The sequence below is a fragment of the Carassius gibelio genome, chromosome A4 (genome assembly GCF_023724105.1).
Source record: "Carassius gibelio isolate Cgi1373 ecotype wild population from Czech Republic chromosome A4, carGib1.2-hapl.c, whole genome shotgun sequence".
Classification (NCBI taxonomy): Eukaryota; Metazoa; Chordata; class Actinopteri; order Cypriniformes; family Cyprinidae; genus Carassius; species Carassius gibelio.
Genome location: NC_068374.1, coordinates 24,204,923 through 24,220,416, shown reverse-complemented (window position 1 = coordinate 24,220,416; position 15,494 = coordinate 24,204,923). Strand labels below are relative to the sequence as shown.

Sequence of the window (15,494 nt, the reverse complement as noted above, 5' to 3'; positions counted from 1 at the left end):
GTCTTCCACTAAAATAGTACAATATTTGCCTTAATATTTAATCTCTGTTTTATAGCAATACACACTTGTACTATACAAAGTCAAATGACTAATAAGATAAGAAAGGGTGACAAAGAAAGGGTAAAAAGAGAAGGAAATACAGAAAAGTGCTTTAGAAAAGGAACTGATGACAAAGTCCCTAAATGTGTTGAAACAAACAAAGAACATTTCAAGATTTACTGAACTGTAACCTAAATGTTATTTATTTGCATCTTTGTTCTTAATAGTTAGACAGTTTTCATATTCTTTAGATAAGCAGTCTAGTCCCACATTGAGATCTGTTCCTTGGGTGGCACATGTGGCCTGAACATAACACTGACAAAAAGGGGAAATGAAGCAATTCTTCAACATATGTAAAAGCAAAAGAGTAATGAAAGAAGATGTACTACTGTTAAGACACTTAGTAAACATTGCATTAAACTCACACTGTCTGTCTTTCCAGATTTTGGTCAATACTAGCAGCGCTGCCTATCTCAGTTCAACCTCCTGTGGCTGAATAAAAACAGAGCGAGATGCTTTTAGAAACAGCGCCACAGTGCACAGTTTACTAAAGAATTATGTGATGTTATAGCACAAATCACTCATAAGGGTTTGGAGAGTTTACATGGCCTCTGTCATGGTTTTTTAAGAGGACACAAGGCAGTGTAAGATCGTCCACAGAAAGACAGTGTTACAAAAAAAGAATTTAAAATATGACAAAATGTGATACTTTTTTTTTGTACCGGACAAATCATGTGATTATAATTTGTTCACATATTTTAAGAGTACTCCGATGGTGTAAAATATTCCAGAAATATGTTTTCGCATGCTACGGTGTCAGTAGGAGGCAGTAGTGCACTTATAATTTTGCGAATCGCAGTTACAAAACAAAGAAGAAGAACCTTAAGGTTATGGCAAAGTCCTTTATGGTTAAATTCCTCTAAAACTAAAACAAAGAGACGTTTTTGTTACTTGAAATAAAATAAATATTATATAAAAACAAAATACACATAAATAAACCTATACTTCAGCCAGAAACATTTATCACTGTCATTTAGTTAACTGAAATAAAAAGAAATGAAAAGAATAGACATTGAAATAAAACTGAGAAGAAATATACCTTTAGAATATTTTTGAATAATATTTTAACTAAAATTAAACTGAAAGCAGTTAATCTAAAAATAAACACTAAACGTTTTAATTCTTAATTCTTATTATATTTAATTTGTATTAAGATTTTGTCTTAAGGTTTAATAAACTGTTAGAATGTAAAAAGAAAAAAGGGGGGAGGAGTTATTATTGTACATGGGCTTTACAGGTTAATACAGCCACACTGGAATATTAAATAGCATATAATGCTAATGCCAAAATATGCACATTTGTTATACATAACTTTGATTTTGAAAGCAATGAGACTTAAAGTATCAATAGGTGGCGGTACTCACCGTTTAACCACAACAAGCAAAGTACTGAAAGGATTTTTTTCCATTTCTATTCATATTTATTAAATGGATATTTTTATAAATCGCATTTTTTTTTAAATGAAAAATCGAATATTTTACCATATAATATCGTTTTGTAATGCACTATTTTGTAAAACTTTACATTTTCACTGAAACGTCACTTCCCATCCAGGAAGCGACGGCTGCGAGTAAACAGGACACGTACCCGGGTAATGCGATATTTCTTCCTTTAAATACGTTTATATGATCAGCAAATGAAATTAACCTTACATTCTAAGGCAAGAAATACAGGATTGCGTCGATTAATTGGTCTAAATTTCTTCCATTCCTCCTTGTTTATTCCCTTTCCCAAATGTTGATCTCAGTAAACAACTTCCAATATGGTAACGTTATATAGTCCAGCATTATATTGAGAAACATTACCCATAATCAGTGTTTGTATTCACAGATGGATCCAAAGATCCTGAATCAGGATATGCAGGTGCAGCTGTATAACGTTATATCCCAATGAGTGTTTTTTATATTAAGAAAAGAGTAACCAATCATTTTTCAACATAATTATTGGCAGTAGAATTGACCCTGCAGTGGATAGAGGACAAGAACATAAATAACACTCTCATTACATCTCATAGCTACTCATCACTTGAAAGTATATGATCTGGCAGGTCATCGTTTAGGATGGATATCATAGTTGAGATATCCCATATGATGGACAGTATAAAAGTTACGGGTATATCTACATGTTTCATTTGGGTTCATGCTCACGTTGGTGTGGAGGGACATTATAAGGTGGTTATTCTGGCTAAACAAACTCTTAAGAATAAAGCTAGTAGATCTACAAGTCCCATTGATAAAGCAGAAGCTAAAGGACTCATTAGAACATATTGACAATTATTAGTATGGCAGGTATATTGGGATAACAATAAAACAGGTAGACATTTATACAAAATTGAGTCATTGCTGGGAGGAGGGAGAGCACGAATCGAAAGGAAGGAAAAATCCTAACTCAGATTAGAATGGGTCATACTGGACTTAACAGTACATTATATAAAACTGAAAACGCCCAACTGGGGAATGCATTCACTGAAGCCAACTAGAAACAGTTGATCATGTAATACTTCATTGTAGGAAATAAGCCTACAACAATGGGAGACGTCATCTTATTCAGTCATTGAAAAGGTAAAACGCCTCGACTTTACTTTATCAGGTCTTTTATGAAAAATGGCAAGTAAGATATATGATGATATTATTCAATTTAAGAAAGCAATTTAAACAAAAAATAGTCTTTCTGTTTTTTCCTGTTGTTTAATTGTTTTTTTTTTTCATCCTATATACAAGCAAATATCCTGATCCCTTCTCCGGTCCAGTTGGTGGTGGTAATGCACCAATAAATTAAGTTGCCAAATGCTGCCAAAAAAAAAAAAAAAACCAGCGAAGCTGAAGAAGTGCACATTCTTTTAACATGTTTTGCACAGGGCTTTTGTTCAAAATGTCACAATGTGGGATTTAATATAATTTATGTATTCTAACACCTTTACAATTTAGTAACTAGTTAAAGGCAACAATCAACAATAAGAGCAATAAATACAGTCAGTATTTTCTTAAAATACCAGACATGAGCTGTCTCAAAAACCAACAGCAAACAAAAAAGTTTAATGACAAATTATAAGTATTTTATTTTCATTTTATAACTGGTGCCTTCCATGGATAATTCTGAAGTGTGAAACAAACATTATTCACAAAAGCATTTTGGGAGATGTTTAGGTTTGAAGCAAAACTCCGAATATCGTGTTTACTTTCTAGGTGGAAATCACATCAGAGAGTATGAAACCCGACTGACACTGGTACACCATGGAGAAGTTCGGTATGAGCTTTGGTGGAGGCCCGAGCAAGAAGGAACTGCTTGAAACCATCGAAGTGCAGAAGAAACAGCTTGTGAAGTATCAGACACGTTTTAAAGATGTTGTCAGAGCATACCAAAGCCTACTTAAGGAAAAAGAAGCGTTGGAAGCCAGCTTGAAAGTTCTGACCATTTCGCAAGAGGTCGATTTAAGCCAGCATGGTGATAACCTGTCGTTTGGTGGAGGTTCAGAAAACGCTGAACGACCTTTGCCCTCTGACCTTGGGGATGACCGATCTTCACTACACAGCGAAGACAGCCTGGATACAGCAGCCTCTGCTGAAACAGCCACTAGCATCACCAGCAACAGTACTAAAGGAGACCAAATAGAAGAGGACCAAAGCTGTTCTGTAGATGGAGCCATCGCTGGGACTGTCGCAAACGCTTTGCCCCAGCAATCTGAGGAGGCGAGTGGGTCTGAAAGTGGTATCAGCTCCAGCAGCAGTGGATGCACAGAGATGCCGCAATCTGCAGCGGACACAGACCGCCGTGTCATCCAACTAAAGACGCAGCTGTCCACTCTGACCAGTTCCTTAGCCACCGTCGCTCAAGAAAAATCCAGAATGGAAGCTTCATTCCAGGCCGACAAGCGCAAGATGAAGCAGGAACTGGAGGAGCTACAGGCCAGGAGGGAGGAAGAGCAGAAGCAGCACCAGGTGGAGATTCAGAGCTTGCAGGAGCAGCTGGCGGAGAGCAAAGCCCGCGTCATCACCCAGCAGCACGAACGGGAGCAGGAGCAGGGCGATCATGCGCTCATGCTCCGAGAGCTCCAGAAACTCCTGCAGGAGGAGAGGGGACTGAGACAGGATGCCGAACTCAAACTGGAGGATTCGCGAGAGGCGTTGGCTGAAGCAATGCAGGCGGCAGATCGAGGGATAGATTATGAAACGCAGCTTAAAGAGATCACTCAGGAACGAGAGGAGCTGAGGAAGAGCCTAAAGGCTGCAGCAGCGGAGAAGAGCAAACCTGATCCACGCGTCGAGGAGCTCCAGCAAGAGATTGCAGAGCTCAAAGCTCACTTCAACCAGCAACTTCAGCAGGAAATTCGAAAGGTACATTTCAAAGAGGTCGTATCTTACAGTTTTGTATTGAAGTCCACGAAATCTGAGGTTTCCAGTATTTATTCATGCCACCCACTTGACTAAACAGGCACTTTTTCTACTTTGAATTGTAATATTGTAATTAATTAGGCTGGCTGACACCATCTAAACATTTATTCTAATTTCCTTTGTGAATCTTTGCAGGTGGCACAAGCAGATGAGCGTCTCCGAGAACAGGCACAAATGGAGGAAGCGCGAGTTGCCAGCCTTGAGGAGCGAGTGTCTGAGCTCTCTGATCTACTGGGTGCCTGCGAGAAGGCCAGGCAGAAGGACCAGCAAAACGCTCAGAGGCTGCGAGAACGCATCCTTCAACTCGACACTGAGAATAAAACCCTCGCCATCGCAGCAGTCAACCGATCAATGACCTCCGATTTCAGCATCGATGACACCAACTTGAGCGTGGACGTGTTGAAAGACAAACTCGAGAAGGTTAAGAAGTTACTCCTCCTTGCTGCGCAAAGATCTCAAGACCAGAGTCTGGACATAGAAAGGCTAATGGAAGGAGAAAAGGACCAGGAAGTCTCGGAGAGTGAGAAGGCTTCGGTGGTTCACTACCAGCAAGAGCTCCGGCAGCTTAGGGAGGAATATGAGCGTTACAAAATGAGGGCGCAGGGTGTTTTGAAAAACAAGAACACAAAAGATGGCAACCAGGCCAAAGAGTTAGAAGAGGCACGTGACCAGCTGGCCGAGCTCAAGGAGAAGTACATCAACCTTCGTATAATTTCCGACGAAGCGGAAGTCAAGCACAAACGGGACCTGGAGGAGCGGCAACAAGCGCTTGTAGCGCTTCAGCAGACCCACAAACAGGAAGCGGAGAGGCTGGAGGCTCAACACAGGGAGAACTTCTTTCGGCTTGAGGAAGAGTTGCACAAACAAAGAGATCGCACGATGGCTCTTCTTGCGGAAAAAGACCTTGAGCTGGAGCGACTCCGGGCGGCCACAGCGATCGGCTTTGGAAGGCAAGCTACAAATAACAGTACAGCGATAGAAGGAGGTGACCAAGAGGAAGCTGATCCAGAACAAGAAGAAAGCGAAATTATTGCTCAAGCTCTAAAACTAGCTGGGCCCAACGAGCCAACTTTATTGTTGTATGCCGAACAGCTGGCACGCAAGGAGGTGGATGTGGCCGCCTTGCGCAAACAAAAGCATCGTCTAGAAGAAGACTTGCATCAGCTTCAAGGAAAGCTGATCGCTAATGGTGAAAGGCATGAAGAAGAGGTCGCTGAGCTACGGTGCCAGTTGGACAAGCGTATTCGGGACCAGGGGAGAGATGGGGCCAACCTTGAGTATCTCAAGAACGTCATTTATAGGTTTCTCACGCTCCATGACACCAGAGGGCGCCAGCAAACACTCACGGCCATTTTGACAATTTTGCACTTTAGTCCTCAAGAGAAACAAACCGTGCTAAAGCAGCAACACCACAGTTGGTGGACGACAGGGATGAGATGATGCAAACGACTTGACGAGAGACTTATGTGCTGATTTGTCTACGGTTCTGATGTGCTGAGATAAATATTCATTTATTTTTATTGACCACTTTTTTTTGTGTGGAGTGTGAGAAGGTACCAAATAACAGGAGCAACAATGTGAACATGTTTCTGATAATGACATGTACTCCAACTATTGCATGACAGGATACTACACAGTCTATGAATGGTTTGAATCCAGAATCGGATCATGTAACACAGTTAAACAGTCATCCGGAACTTTCCTCCTGTGTGTGCAACATAATTAGATCTTGACACTATTGTCATTGATTTTGTATAATAACTGGAGACGTAATGTAACACTATTTGGTTAATTTGAAAGGTTAACATCTACAGAAGGGCTTATGCCAAAGAAAATGTTCTTAAAAAGCTCTAGCAGGCTTTTACGAGAGAATCTAGCAGGCAACAGCACTCCATGTATATATTTTAACACACAAAGCTAATTCCAAGGTTCTTATCGGGAATATGTATTATTAATAAAAAAAAAAAAAACATGTAAAAATCCAACAGTTGCTTTGACTTTTTTAAACCTATAGCAGTTTTGAATTTTATCTTAAGCATGATGTGAGCTACTTTAACATCGTAAAGATCTTTTTTGTTGTTTCCTGACAGTCTAGGGCATTTGATGACTACACTGATATCCCTTTATATAAGCTATACATACATTATGATTTTTTTGAGAAAACTAATTACAGATAACTTTTACACTTATCTTGGTTTGTTTTACATATTTGATCAGTCAGGTAAATGTGTGTTTTCAATTTTGCCCAAAACAATAAACTATTTTGGAATAATCGTGTCAAAAACTAGTAAGTGCTCAGTTGATTATTATTATTATATATTATAAAAACTACAGTATATTGAGAAATCTGCAATGTGTGTTCTTGCTTTTACATTCATAGGCACATATTGCATCATTTAAAAAAGTAGCCGAATATGAAATACAATTCTACTCTTAATATTTCTGAGTATTATGAGATTTACATTCATCTAGTATTTTCAGCATTGGTCTTGGAGTTTCCCAGCTGCACATTTTGTATGTAAGTTATGAACACTACTAATAATAGATGAGTCGAATAAGGTGCATCACATCCCGAAGTCTCCCAAAATGTGAAGTGTTGAGGGGTTTCTGAAGCTCTATGACTGAGAAACACATTTGAATTAGCATATAGCTGAAATATAATTAACATCCAAACACTTACTGCTGGTCTGTTCAAACATGTACTTTAATAAAAACAATCCCGACCATAAAAACATAATATGGCTCTTTCAAACATATTGTAATACTGCAGAAGTGGCATAATTTAAAATGAAACTAAGAACCATTTTCAATGAATGGAAAGAAAAATGATCAAACACAAAAATCACAGAATAAGCATCTACACACACTACTACTGAAAAAGTCAACATATGGATAAAATGTTCAGCATGAGGTTCAAAACGGTGAATAAAGAGTGCCACAGCACTACTAAAGAGAACAACCAACATTTCCTTTTCAAATAAGGCCCAGGTTGTATCAAAAAATTAACATTCATGACTGGCAAACACTTTATATACAGACGGAGTACCTTATACATGATTGTATTGCGTATTAATGGCACTGAATTTGAAATTCTCCAATCCAAAAACTCTTTATGAATCATTTAACTCTCTCTTGTGGCTAAGTTCACTGCAACTGCTCAGTCATTCATAAATCCCATTAAAATCTGTCTAGTGTTAGATAAATCTTAATCCAGAGTTTGTTAATCCGGAGTCTGTTAATCCAGCCCTCAATAAAACCTAATCTAAACGGTCAAAAAATGACCTGGATAGTCAGCTTCTAATATAAAAATTATATAAACTGGCCAAACGATACAGTAGAGGTGTACCAATGCAAAGGTAAAAGATCAGGTAAGGTATAAAATAAATAAATAAATAATAGCCAAAAGTGCCTCAGTATCTTTTATGGGTCAGGTATGCCAATGTGCTTCAAAATGTCCCTAAATAATAACCAAAAACATCACTGGAATAAAAGCATTGATATTTAATAAATAATCATCATAAGTGAACGTGTCATCCATATTTATGAACTTCACTGCATGTGACAAATACATGCTGCATTTTCCAATTAAAAGTCAGTTTGTTAATCCTTTTATTAATCTATTTCACTACATGTTGATTTATAAAATAAATGTCATGCAGTGCTAACGGACTGCAGGCTATAAATACTTGTTCAAATGCATGTTAAAATGTAATTTAGCAGACATTTAAAATCCGGTGTAAAGTCTAGCTGAGGAATTCAAAATTATTTTAATCCGAGTATCTGTGTTCTTCATGTGTCATCTAGGACCTCATATAGCAGCAGTATCTGTGGTTTCTCTCCTGTACTGTACATCCAAAATGAAAGGCCTCTCAGGTAGTGTATGGGTTTACCAGAAGAAGAAATGTGGGTTGATACCTGTGTGGGTGTTAGACAGCTGGTATATTCTAGACAGACATTCTATGTATGTATCAGTGGAACTGCTGGTCAGAGTTGTTCACGTGGGTCTAATCGTCATTGTCTTTGTAATAATGTCTGTAGATCCTCTGGCAAGGAGCTGATGATAGTCTGGATGGACTGCTCTAATCTCTCCAGAAGTTCTTCTTTCACCGGAAGCTGGTGTTTTCGAGCTCTCATCTGGGTAGGACGAACAGAACAAGAGACGGAAGGCAAATGTTTTATAGCAAAACACAAATAATTCACTTTTATCCCCATCATATTCAAAAAGCGACTGTTTTCCTCACCAGTTTCTCTCGAAGCTTCAGGATGAGGTCAACAATCTCTACCTCCGATTTGTCGTTGTTCCACGTCAGCAGATCCTGAATTAAATGAAAACAAACATTAAAAGATCCATTAAAGAGTAATTTATGAATTAAAATGAGTTATTATTTACTCACCCTCATGCTGTTCTGAACATGAAGGGTTTCTTTTCTTCTGTGGAGCACAAAAGAAGGATTTCGGTCGCGCTTTTCCATGCAACTTAAAACGGACTGAAATTTAAGTCGTTATTTACTACAAATCTTCACATCCTGTTCTCTTTGGTTTCTTAAAGTTCATTAGAGACATCTGAGACATGAGCCAATCGTTCCTTTTAATAATCAGTTGATACAGAGTCACAAAACCTGAATGATCGTAGTTATGTCGTCAGTTTAATCAGGAAGTCGCCAAAAAGGCAATTAAAGCTGCCTTGAAACTGTGCATATAAGTATTTGTTATATATGAGTCATGTTTAAGAACATGTCTCTGAAATGCGGCGGTTTTCAAAACTGTCCTGGAGCAGCAGCATTGCCTCCCTCATCTAACACCTGATTCAACTCATTAGTAGAGACTTCAAGACCTGAAGTGAGTTAGAAAAGGTAAAGAGTTGTGAGAAAATACGATGCATGTCAGATCTGCATCATGTTCAGCTCTTAAAGTAATAACAGTTAATTTAAAATAAAATGTCTTTTAAATAAAAAAAACGACTCATCCATATTTAAACGACTCATCCATATTTAATTTAGAATTAAGTGTTGGATAACTGTGAAGATGTGAAGATCGTTTTAAGTTTACTTAAATTAGAAGTTAATTTTTTAAAGGCTAATACGTTTTAAAATCAGAAGCTCTCAATTATACTATTATAGTTAATGGTTAAATATTATGGGGTGGAAAAATTCATGGAGACATTAGTATTGCTATCATTCATACGCACCTTCAAAAAAAAAAAAAAAAAAAAAAAAAAAGATGCTATTAAACAAATATTTAAAAATATATTGTCTGTTGCTTCTACAGTCATTTTAAGACTGTATGCAAAAATACTGTAATGTAAAAGTATATTTTAAAAACTTTAAATAAAATTATAAATTTATTTAGTCATTTCTCGTCAATTTAATGCATGCTTGCTAAAAACCATTAATTTCTTTCAAGAAAAATAAAACTATGACATTAAACCTTCGTAAGGTAGTGTTAGTTATACAGACTGTTATTATGCTTTTATGATGCTTTGCTTTTTATGGTGCTTTTGCATTCTTTTAGAAGCTTTAAAGCCTTTGTTGTTGTACATTTAGTGGAATTGCATGGAAAAGAGCGACCAGTTCAATTCCTCAGAATTCCTCTTTTTGTGTTAAACAGAAGAAAAAGTCACACAGGCTTGGAACGACTTGAGGGTGTCTCATTTTTGGGTGAACAAATCTTTTAAACCTTCTTTTATTTGCACAAAAATTCTGAACTGATGATAATAATAATAATAATAATAATAATACAATTTAAGAAGTAAAACAGAGCCTGAATCCAGCTCCAATATCATACTCACAGCTGCACAGATGGCCTCCAAATGGAGACATTCCACTTTCTGACTCATCTCTCTGTGCCTGAGCCGATACCAGCCATCAAAGTTTGGTGAACGGAAGAAACGCCTGAAATGGCATATAAACATTTACTGTATGATAAGAACAATTAGCAGGAAGTTTCAGTCTTTAGTTCCCCAATGCCTGCCCTGGGCTGCATTTCTCATCAAAGGAGCATGTGCCTAGGTAGATTGTACAGATTACTGATGATTTCAGGAAGCACAACTCTGGCATGTTACCTGTACAGGCCTGTCCAATCTCCTTTCAGTGTTAGCTGCGGCCCTGCTTGCTCCAGGGTCTTCATGAACTCATCCTGACTGAAGGACCGGATCTGAGGTGGGGTCTGAGAAATACATACACAACGGTTTCATTGAACCTTGAATCCCAAGACATCCCCAACATAATCAATCCCTCATACACGTCATCTTAATCTGATCTACTGTACATCATCTTAAACCAACCTTCCATGGAGACACCGATCTCTGTGGCGGCATTAGGCTTTCCAAATACCGCTCCTAAAGAAAAGAATGGGTGTGACGCTCAAAACTGCTTAGCGAATTAAAATGAAACAGTTAAGCTGTAATTAAGCTCTGAACAAAAGGTGCAAAAACATTTTTAGACTTGTTTTTACCAGCGGAAGAATGAAACTCTCGGTTTGCTCCATCAGATGCCGCCTCAAAAAGGCACTCAGCACTTCTGATGGCCTTTTCTTCTGGATACCCTAAAAGTAAAGAATGAAAAACAAAAGCAACGAGATCAACATCATTTTACTTTCAACTTAAATGTCACGTTTAAAGAATGAAGATTTGCAGCCTACCTTTAAGAGTCGCTTAATGAAGGCTTTGTCTTTGTGTAGGAAGGTCTTGTATGCTGTGTATATACCTTTATGGCGTATGAGAAAAACAATAGTCATAAAAAATTATATATATATGAGTGAGTGTGTGTGTACGTGTGTATATGTCTTCACGTTTTAGCACATAATAATACATGCATACCTGTTTTTGTGTCCAGTGTTTTTAACTTTGCCAGTTTCTTGACCTTCACCTGCTTTGGTAAATCACCTGCAGGAAAGCGGAGTTCAAACCTCTCTCATATGCAATATGCCAAAATCACATGGAATCAGAGGACTGTCAGAAAAGCCTTGTTGCTAAAATGAAGCATTATTTACCAGACATCTTCAGGTCTCCGAGGCGAATAATGTGTGGCCAGCACTGAAAGGTCTTTATAAAGAATGGATTCGTGACACCAAGAATCACATTAGGCCTGAAAAGCAGAAAATAGACTAAAGAGTCATATCCTGCGCCACAAATGTTGTTTTCTACATTGCTATTTAAGTAGCTCACATGAAGTCAGGGTTTCCCCCAAAAATAAAAAAGGTGAATTTTTGAAGAATATCCTGGCTGCTGTTTTTTCAGGGACTTTATCAACTACTTAAAGCACCATAAAAGTCTTATAAAACTGGTCTATACTTCAATGCGTGTTATATTTAAAGCTTCAAAGTCATGATAGCTTTGCCGGAAGGAACAGGATGATGCCCTTTTTGTTATTTTGCACCTTGACTGTTCCAGTCCCCACTCACTTGGTAAAGAATGGCTTCAATCATTCGTTAAACATTATCTTTTGCGAAAGAAAATCACAAGTTTTGAAAGACATGGTGGTGAATAATCGATGACAGTATTTTAATTTTGGGGTGAACTGAGGTGGTGTGTATGTTTTTGCTTACGGAGCCTGAGTCCTGGTTGTGTACTCCTTGAATTCACTGTCATGAATGGTGAAGTAAGGTCTGTAATCACCAAAGTAGCGCAGTGGGGCGATAGCGCTAAACAGTGAACATAAAACAAACATAAAATATACACAATGCCCTAACAATGTGTTTTTTATTCTTTTTGATTAGCATCTAATAGAAACAGACCAATAGGAACCCTATCTGCTGTCATTGTCACTAATATAAGTTCCTAATAATAACAACTTTCGTTTACGTGTTTCTGGACGCAATGGCCATACCTGACTAGGGCCAGCACAGTCTCCGAGGAGACGGTCGGAGAGGGTGCCATAACAACCACTGGTTCTCCTAGCAACATGAGCTCCCAGAGCATCTGCATGTGAATCAGGACTGACTGGAAACATCTGATTACATGAAGGTCAGTTAGGGCAGCTGTTAGTGACGGCTGTAAAACCACCAGATGGTCTAGTGATTACGGATAACATGTGCGACCAGTGTAATACTCACTTAAAAAGATCCAACTCGTGAACTGATGGAAGAACCGTGGGGGCAGGGAGCAGATTCTGCAAAAATTAAACCACATATCAATCGTAAGTTGAAATAAAAGCTTGTGTTTATGACTGTCATTATACTACTGTATTTTTCGGACTATAAGTCGCACCTGAGTATAAGTCGCATCAGTCCAAAAATACATTATAATGAGGAAAAAAACATATAAGTCGCATTTATTTAGAACCAAGAGAAAACATTACCATCTACAGCCGCGAGGGGGCGCTCTATGCTGCTCAGTGTAGACTACAGGAGCAGTGAGAAGCATAGAGCGCCCTCTTGTGGCTGTAGACGGTAATGTTTTCTCTTGGTTCATTTCTCCTTGTTCATTTCTCTTGGTTCATGTCAAATTAATTTTGATAAATAAGTCGCACCTGACTATAAGTCGCAGGACCAGCCAAACTATGAAAAAAAGTGCGACTTATAGTCCGGAAAATATGGTACGTCCTCCATTCTATTCTAGAGGATTTATGGGAAGAGTAACAAATTGGGGGCTCGTCCGGGATCAGACGAGATCGAGAGTGCTCAGGATGGTACAGGATGGCCATACCAACCAGAGCGAACTCTATCTCGGACGAAGGAGAGACCGAGAAGAGCACAGCACACAACACAAGGTGCAAGTCTAACATTTATAACTAATTTCAGTAAAATATAATATCATAATAAGATATGGTAGGCAGGCACCTCTGTTTGGGGTTGTTTTACCGGGCTTACTCCTAGTGTTTCGACTTTTGGAGGAATTTGAACCTGCAAAGCCAAAATCAGCATTTGATAAACTGAACAAATGGCAGGTTAATAACATAATTAGAGAAGACATTAAAATTGGTAAGACATCAAAAAACAACAAATAACGTGAAAATGTATGAGAATGATCGAGAATCGTTCTGAAGAGTTTTTCCATCAGTAATATTCTCACCTGCATCACAACACCCATAACTGGTAAGTTGAGTGTCTGTCCTGGTACTGGCGCTGGCCACTGGTCAATCTCATTACAGACTGAAACATATTGACCAATATGATTGAAGATTTGAGGTTTAAGACTTTAAGACTTTCTGTTTGATATTTTAAAGGGAGTACATGAATGCATATGTTTGTTTCCCTGGATGGCTTTCATGTGTATGTAAATCTTTACTGAATTACCTGGTTGATTCATGTACATACATATACACATATAAACACTACCATTCAAAAGTTTGGAGAAGGTAAGTTTTTTTTCCATAAGGGTAATGTTCTCATCTCTCATTTATTGGATCAGACATATTTTAAAATGTAATTTAGTCCTATGTTGGCGAAGCTGAATTATCAGTCTTCAGTGTCACATTAATCCTTCAGAAATCATTGTGTCTCAATAAATATTTGTTATTATTATCAATGTTGAAAAGGCTTGTGCGCTTTAATTTTTTTTTTTCTTTTGTGGAAACATTAGATGTTTTTTTTTTTTATATCAAGTCAAACTGGTCTCACCTGTCTCCAGACAAGGTTCGTGCTTTTCAAAGTACTCAGGAGCAATGACCTGCAGCAGCGAATGGAAAAGGTTCCCAAACGGCAGTCTGGACACCACCACCAGAGACTAGGGATATAGCAATACAGCAGCAGTCATTTATTCCAGGATATTATTTGACCACAAGGACCCTGACTAAATACTTCCAATGTAAAGTCTAAATAGACTGCAACAGCTCATAGTGAGAAACAACAACAAACGTGTATCTTCAGTTCACTTACATACCTTCTGAAAGTAACCCCTTTTCACAGACGCATCTTTCACTTGTCTGAAATACACATACCCATGGAAATGTGCTTGCTCCTTCTGAAAGACAGCACGGTTATTTACAGCAAGACTTTTTAGGTCCAAAAGCACATGTCAAACAGCTGTGATCCTTTGAAATGTCGTAAGAAATGTCTGTTTCTGACCTGCAGGGTCACAGGTGCATCCCTGTTGTATGCATCCTCGTGTCCAAACCAAGAGCTACTGCGGCCCACCGACTGCCGCAGTCTGAAGCTGAACTGCGTGTCCCCGAGGCATCCTGGGATAGACATGCACTCATGTGATTGAGCTGTAATGCTCATGTTTCAGCTGTTTACCATGAAAGCACTGCTGAGATCAGCCTGTGCCAGCACATTACCTGAGTATGAGTCAGGAAACGATAAGTAGCAGATGCTTGTTTTCTAAAACACAGAAGGGAGTGAAGGCTTTTAGTATTTTTTTGAAAGAAATTAGTGTTTTGATAATCGCTGTAGCACATTTTGCCTTATGTATTTATAACACTGCTACTGGAAAATAAATAAAATATTCATATCAAATTAATCTTACCTCTTTCTCTGTGAGTTTGACATCATGGGGGTAAACGAGCTGATAACGACATAAAAAAAATGTTAGAGACACACAGTGATGCTGCTGTTGCTGTGCTGATATTACAATCAGGATGATTCACAGCATCCTTTCCCCCCCCACAGTCAGATTACTGCCCACTTGTAAAGCGTTAAGCGTGTCACAAACAAATAAGCAAACAGATGTTAGTGGAACATGCACATAATTATTTGTGTACCTCTATGGCTTGTCCGAGCTCGAGGTCGAAGGTAACGACGCACACGCATTCGAGCCAGGCTGAGAAGCGCGACCACGGCACCGGTGCATCTGCGTTTGTCGCCGCTGTCTTTGATGGCCCTTCCAGCGAATCGGAGCTGTCAAATGGGTCCATTGTGACCTAAAAATCCATTTGAGAACCGCTTGCTTTTGTGAATAGTGGCGTCGAGCATCGTTTAAGAACCGTTGTGGATAAACAGCGCCCTCGTGCGGGGAGGAATCATTCAATCCTCTTGCATGCTATTGGCTCTCATGAGGAAATGTTACATAGGATGACGCAAAATAACTATATATATATATTGATTTCTATGAACCAATATTGCAAT

The 15,494-nt window shown here is 38.5% G+C and overlaps 2 protein-coding genes across 3 annotated transcripts; one reads left to right on the top strand and one right to left on the bottom strand.

Moving 5' to 3' along the window:
- The first annotated feature begins 1,576 nt into the window (after positions 1 to 1,576).
- Positions 1,577 to 6,777, top strand: gcc1 (GRIP and coiled-coil domain containing 1). Its single transcript, XM_052577423.1, has 3 exons — positions 1,577 to 1,690; positions 3,285 to 4,433; positions 4,626 to 6,777. The coding sequence occupies exons 2-3, from the start codon at positions 3,333 to 3,335 to the stop codon at positions 5,928 to 5,930; spliced, it is 2,406 nt and encodes an 801-aa protein (XP_052433383.1). The 5' UTR covers positions 1,577 to 1,690; positions 3,285 to 3,332; the 3' UTR covers positions 5,931 to 6,777.
- A 393-nt stretch (positions 6,778 to 7,170) lies between these two features.
- Positions 7,171 to 15,406, bottom strand: dennd6b (DENN/MADD domain containing 6B). 2 transcript variants are annotated; one of them, XM_052577426.1, is made up of 21 exons: positions 15,131 to 15,406; positions 14,896 to 14,934; positions 14,708 to 14,750; positions 14,496 to 14,608; positions 14,311 to 14,391; positions 14,049 to 14,154; positions 13,501 to 13,580; positions 13,269 to 13,331; positions 12,543 to 12,598; positions 12,317 to 12,439; positions 12,036 to 12,131; positions 11,481 to 11,575; positions 11,308 to 11,373; positions 11,130 to 11,194; positions 10,944 to 11,033; positions 10,774 to 10,827; positions 10,552 to 10,655; positions 10,279 to 10,381; positions 8,885 to 8,921; positions 8,732 to 8,806; positions 7,171 to 8,624 (listed from the first exon to the last, which is right to left on the bottom strand). In XM_052577426.1, the coding sequence occupies exons 1-20, from the start codon at positions 15,281 to 15,283 to the stop codon at positions 8,760 to 8,762; spliced, it is 1,614 nt and encodes a 537-aa protein (XP_052433386.1). In that variant the 5' UTR covers positions 15,284 to 15,406; the 3' UTR covers positions 7,171 to 8,624; positions 8,732 to 8,759. The 2 variants fall into 2 exon arrangements, with proteins under 2 accessions (XP_052433386.1, XP_052433385.1); XM_052577425.1 differs by lacking the exon at positions 8,885 to 8,921 and having other exon boundaries at positions 15,131 to 15,403.
- Between the last annotated feature and the right edge of the window lie 88 nt (positions 15,407 to 15,494).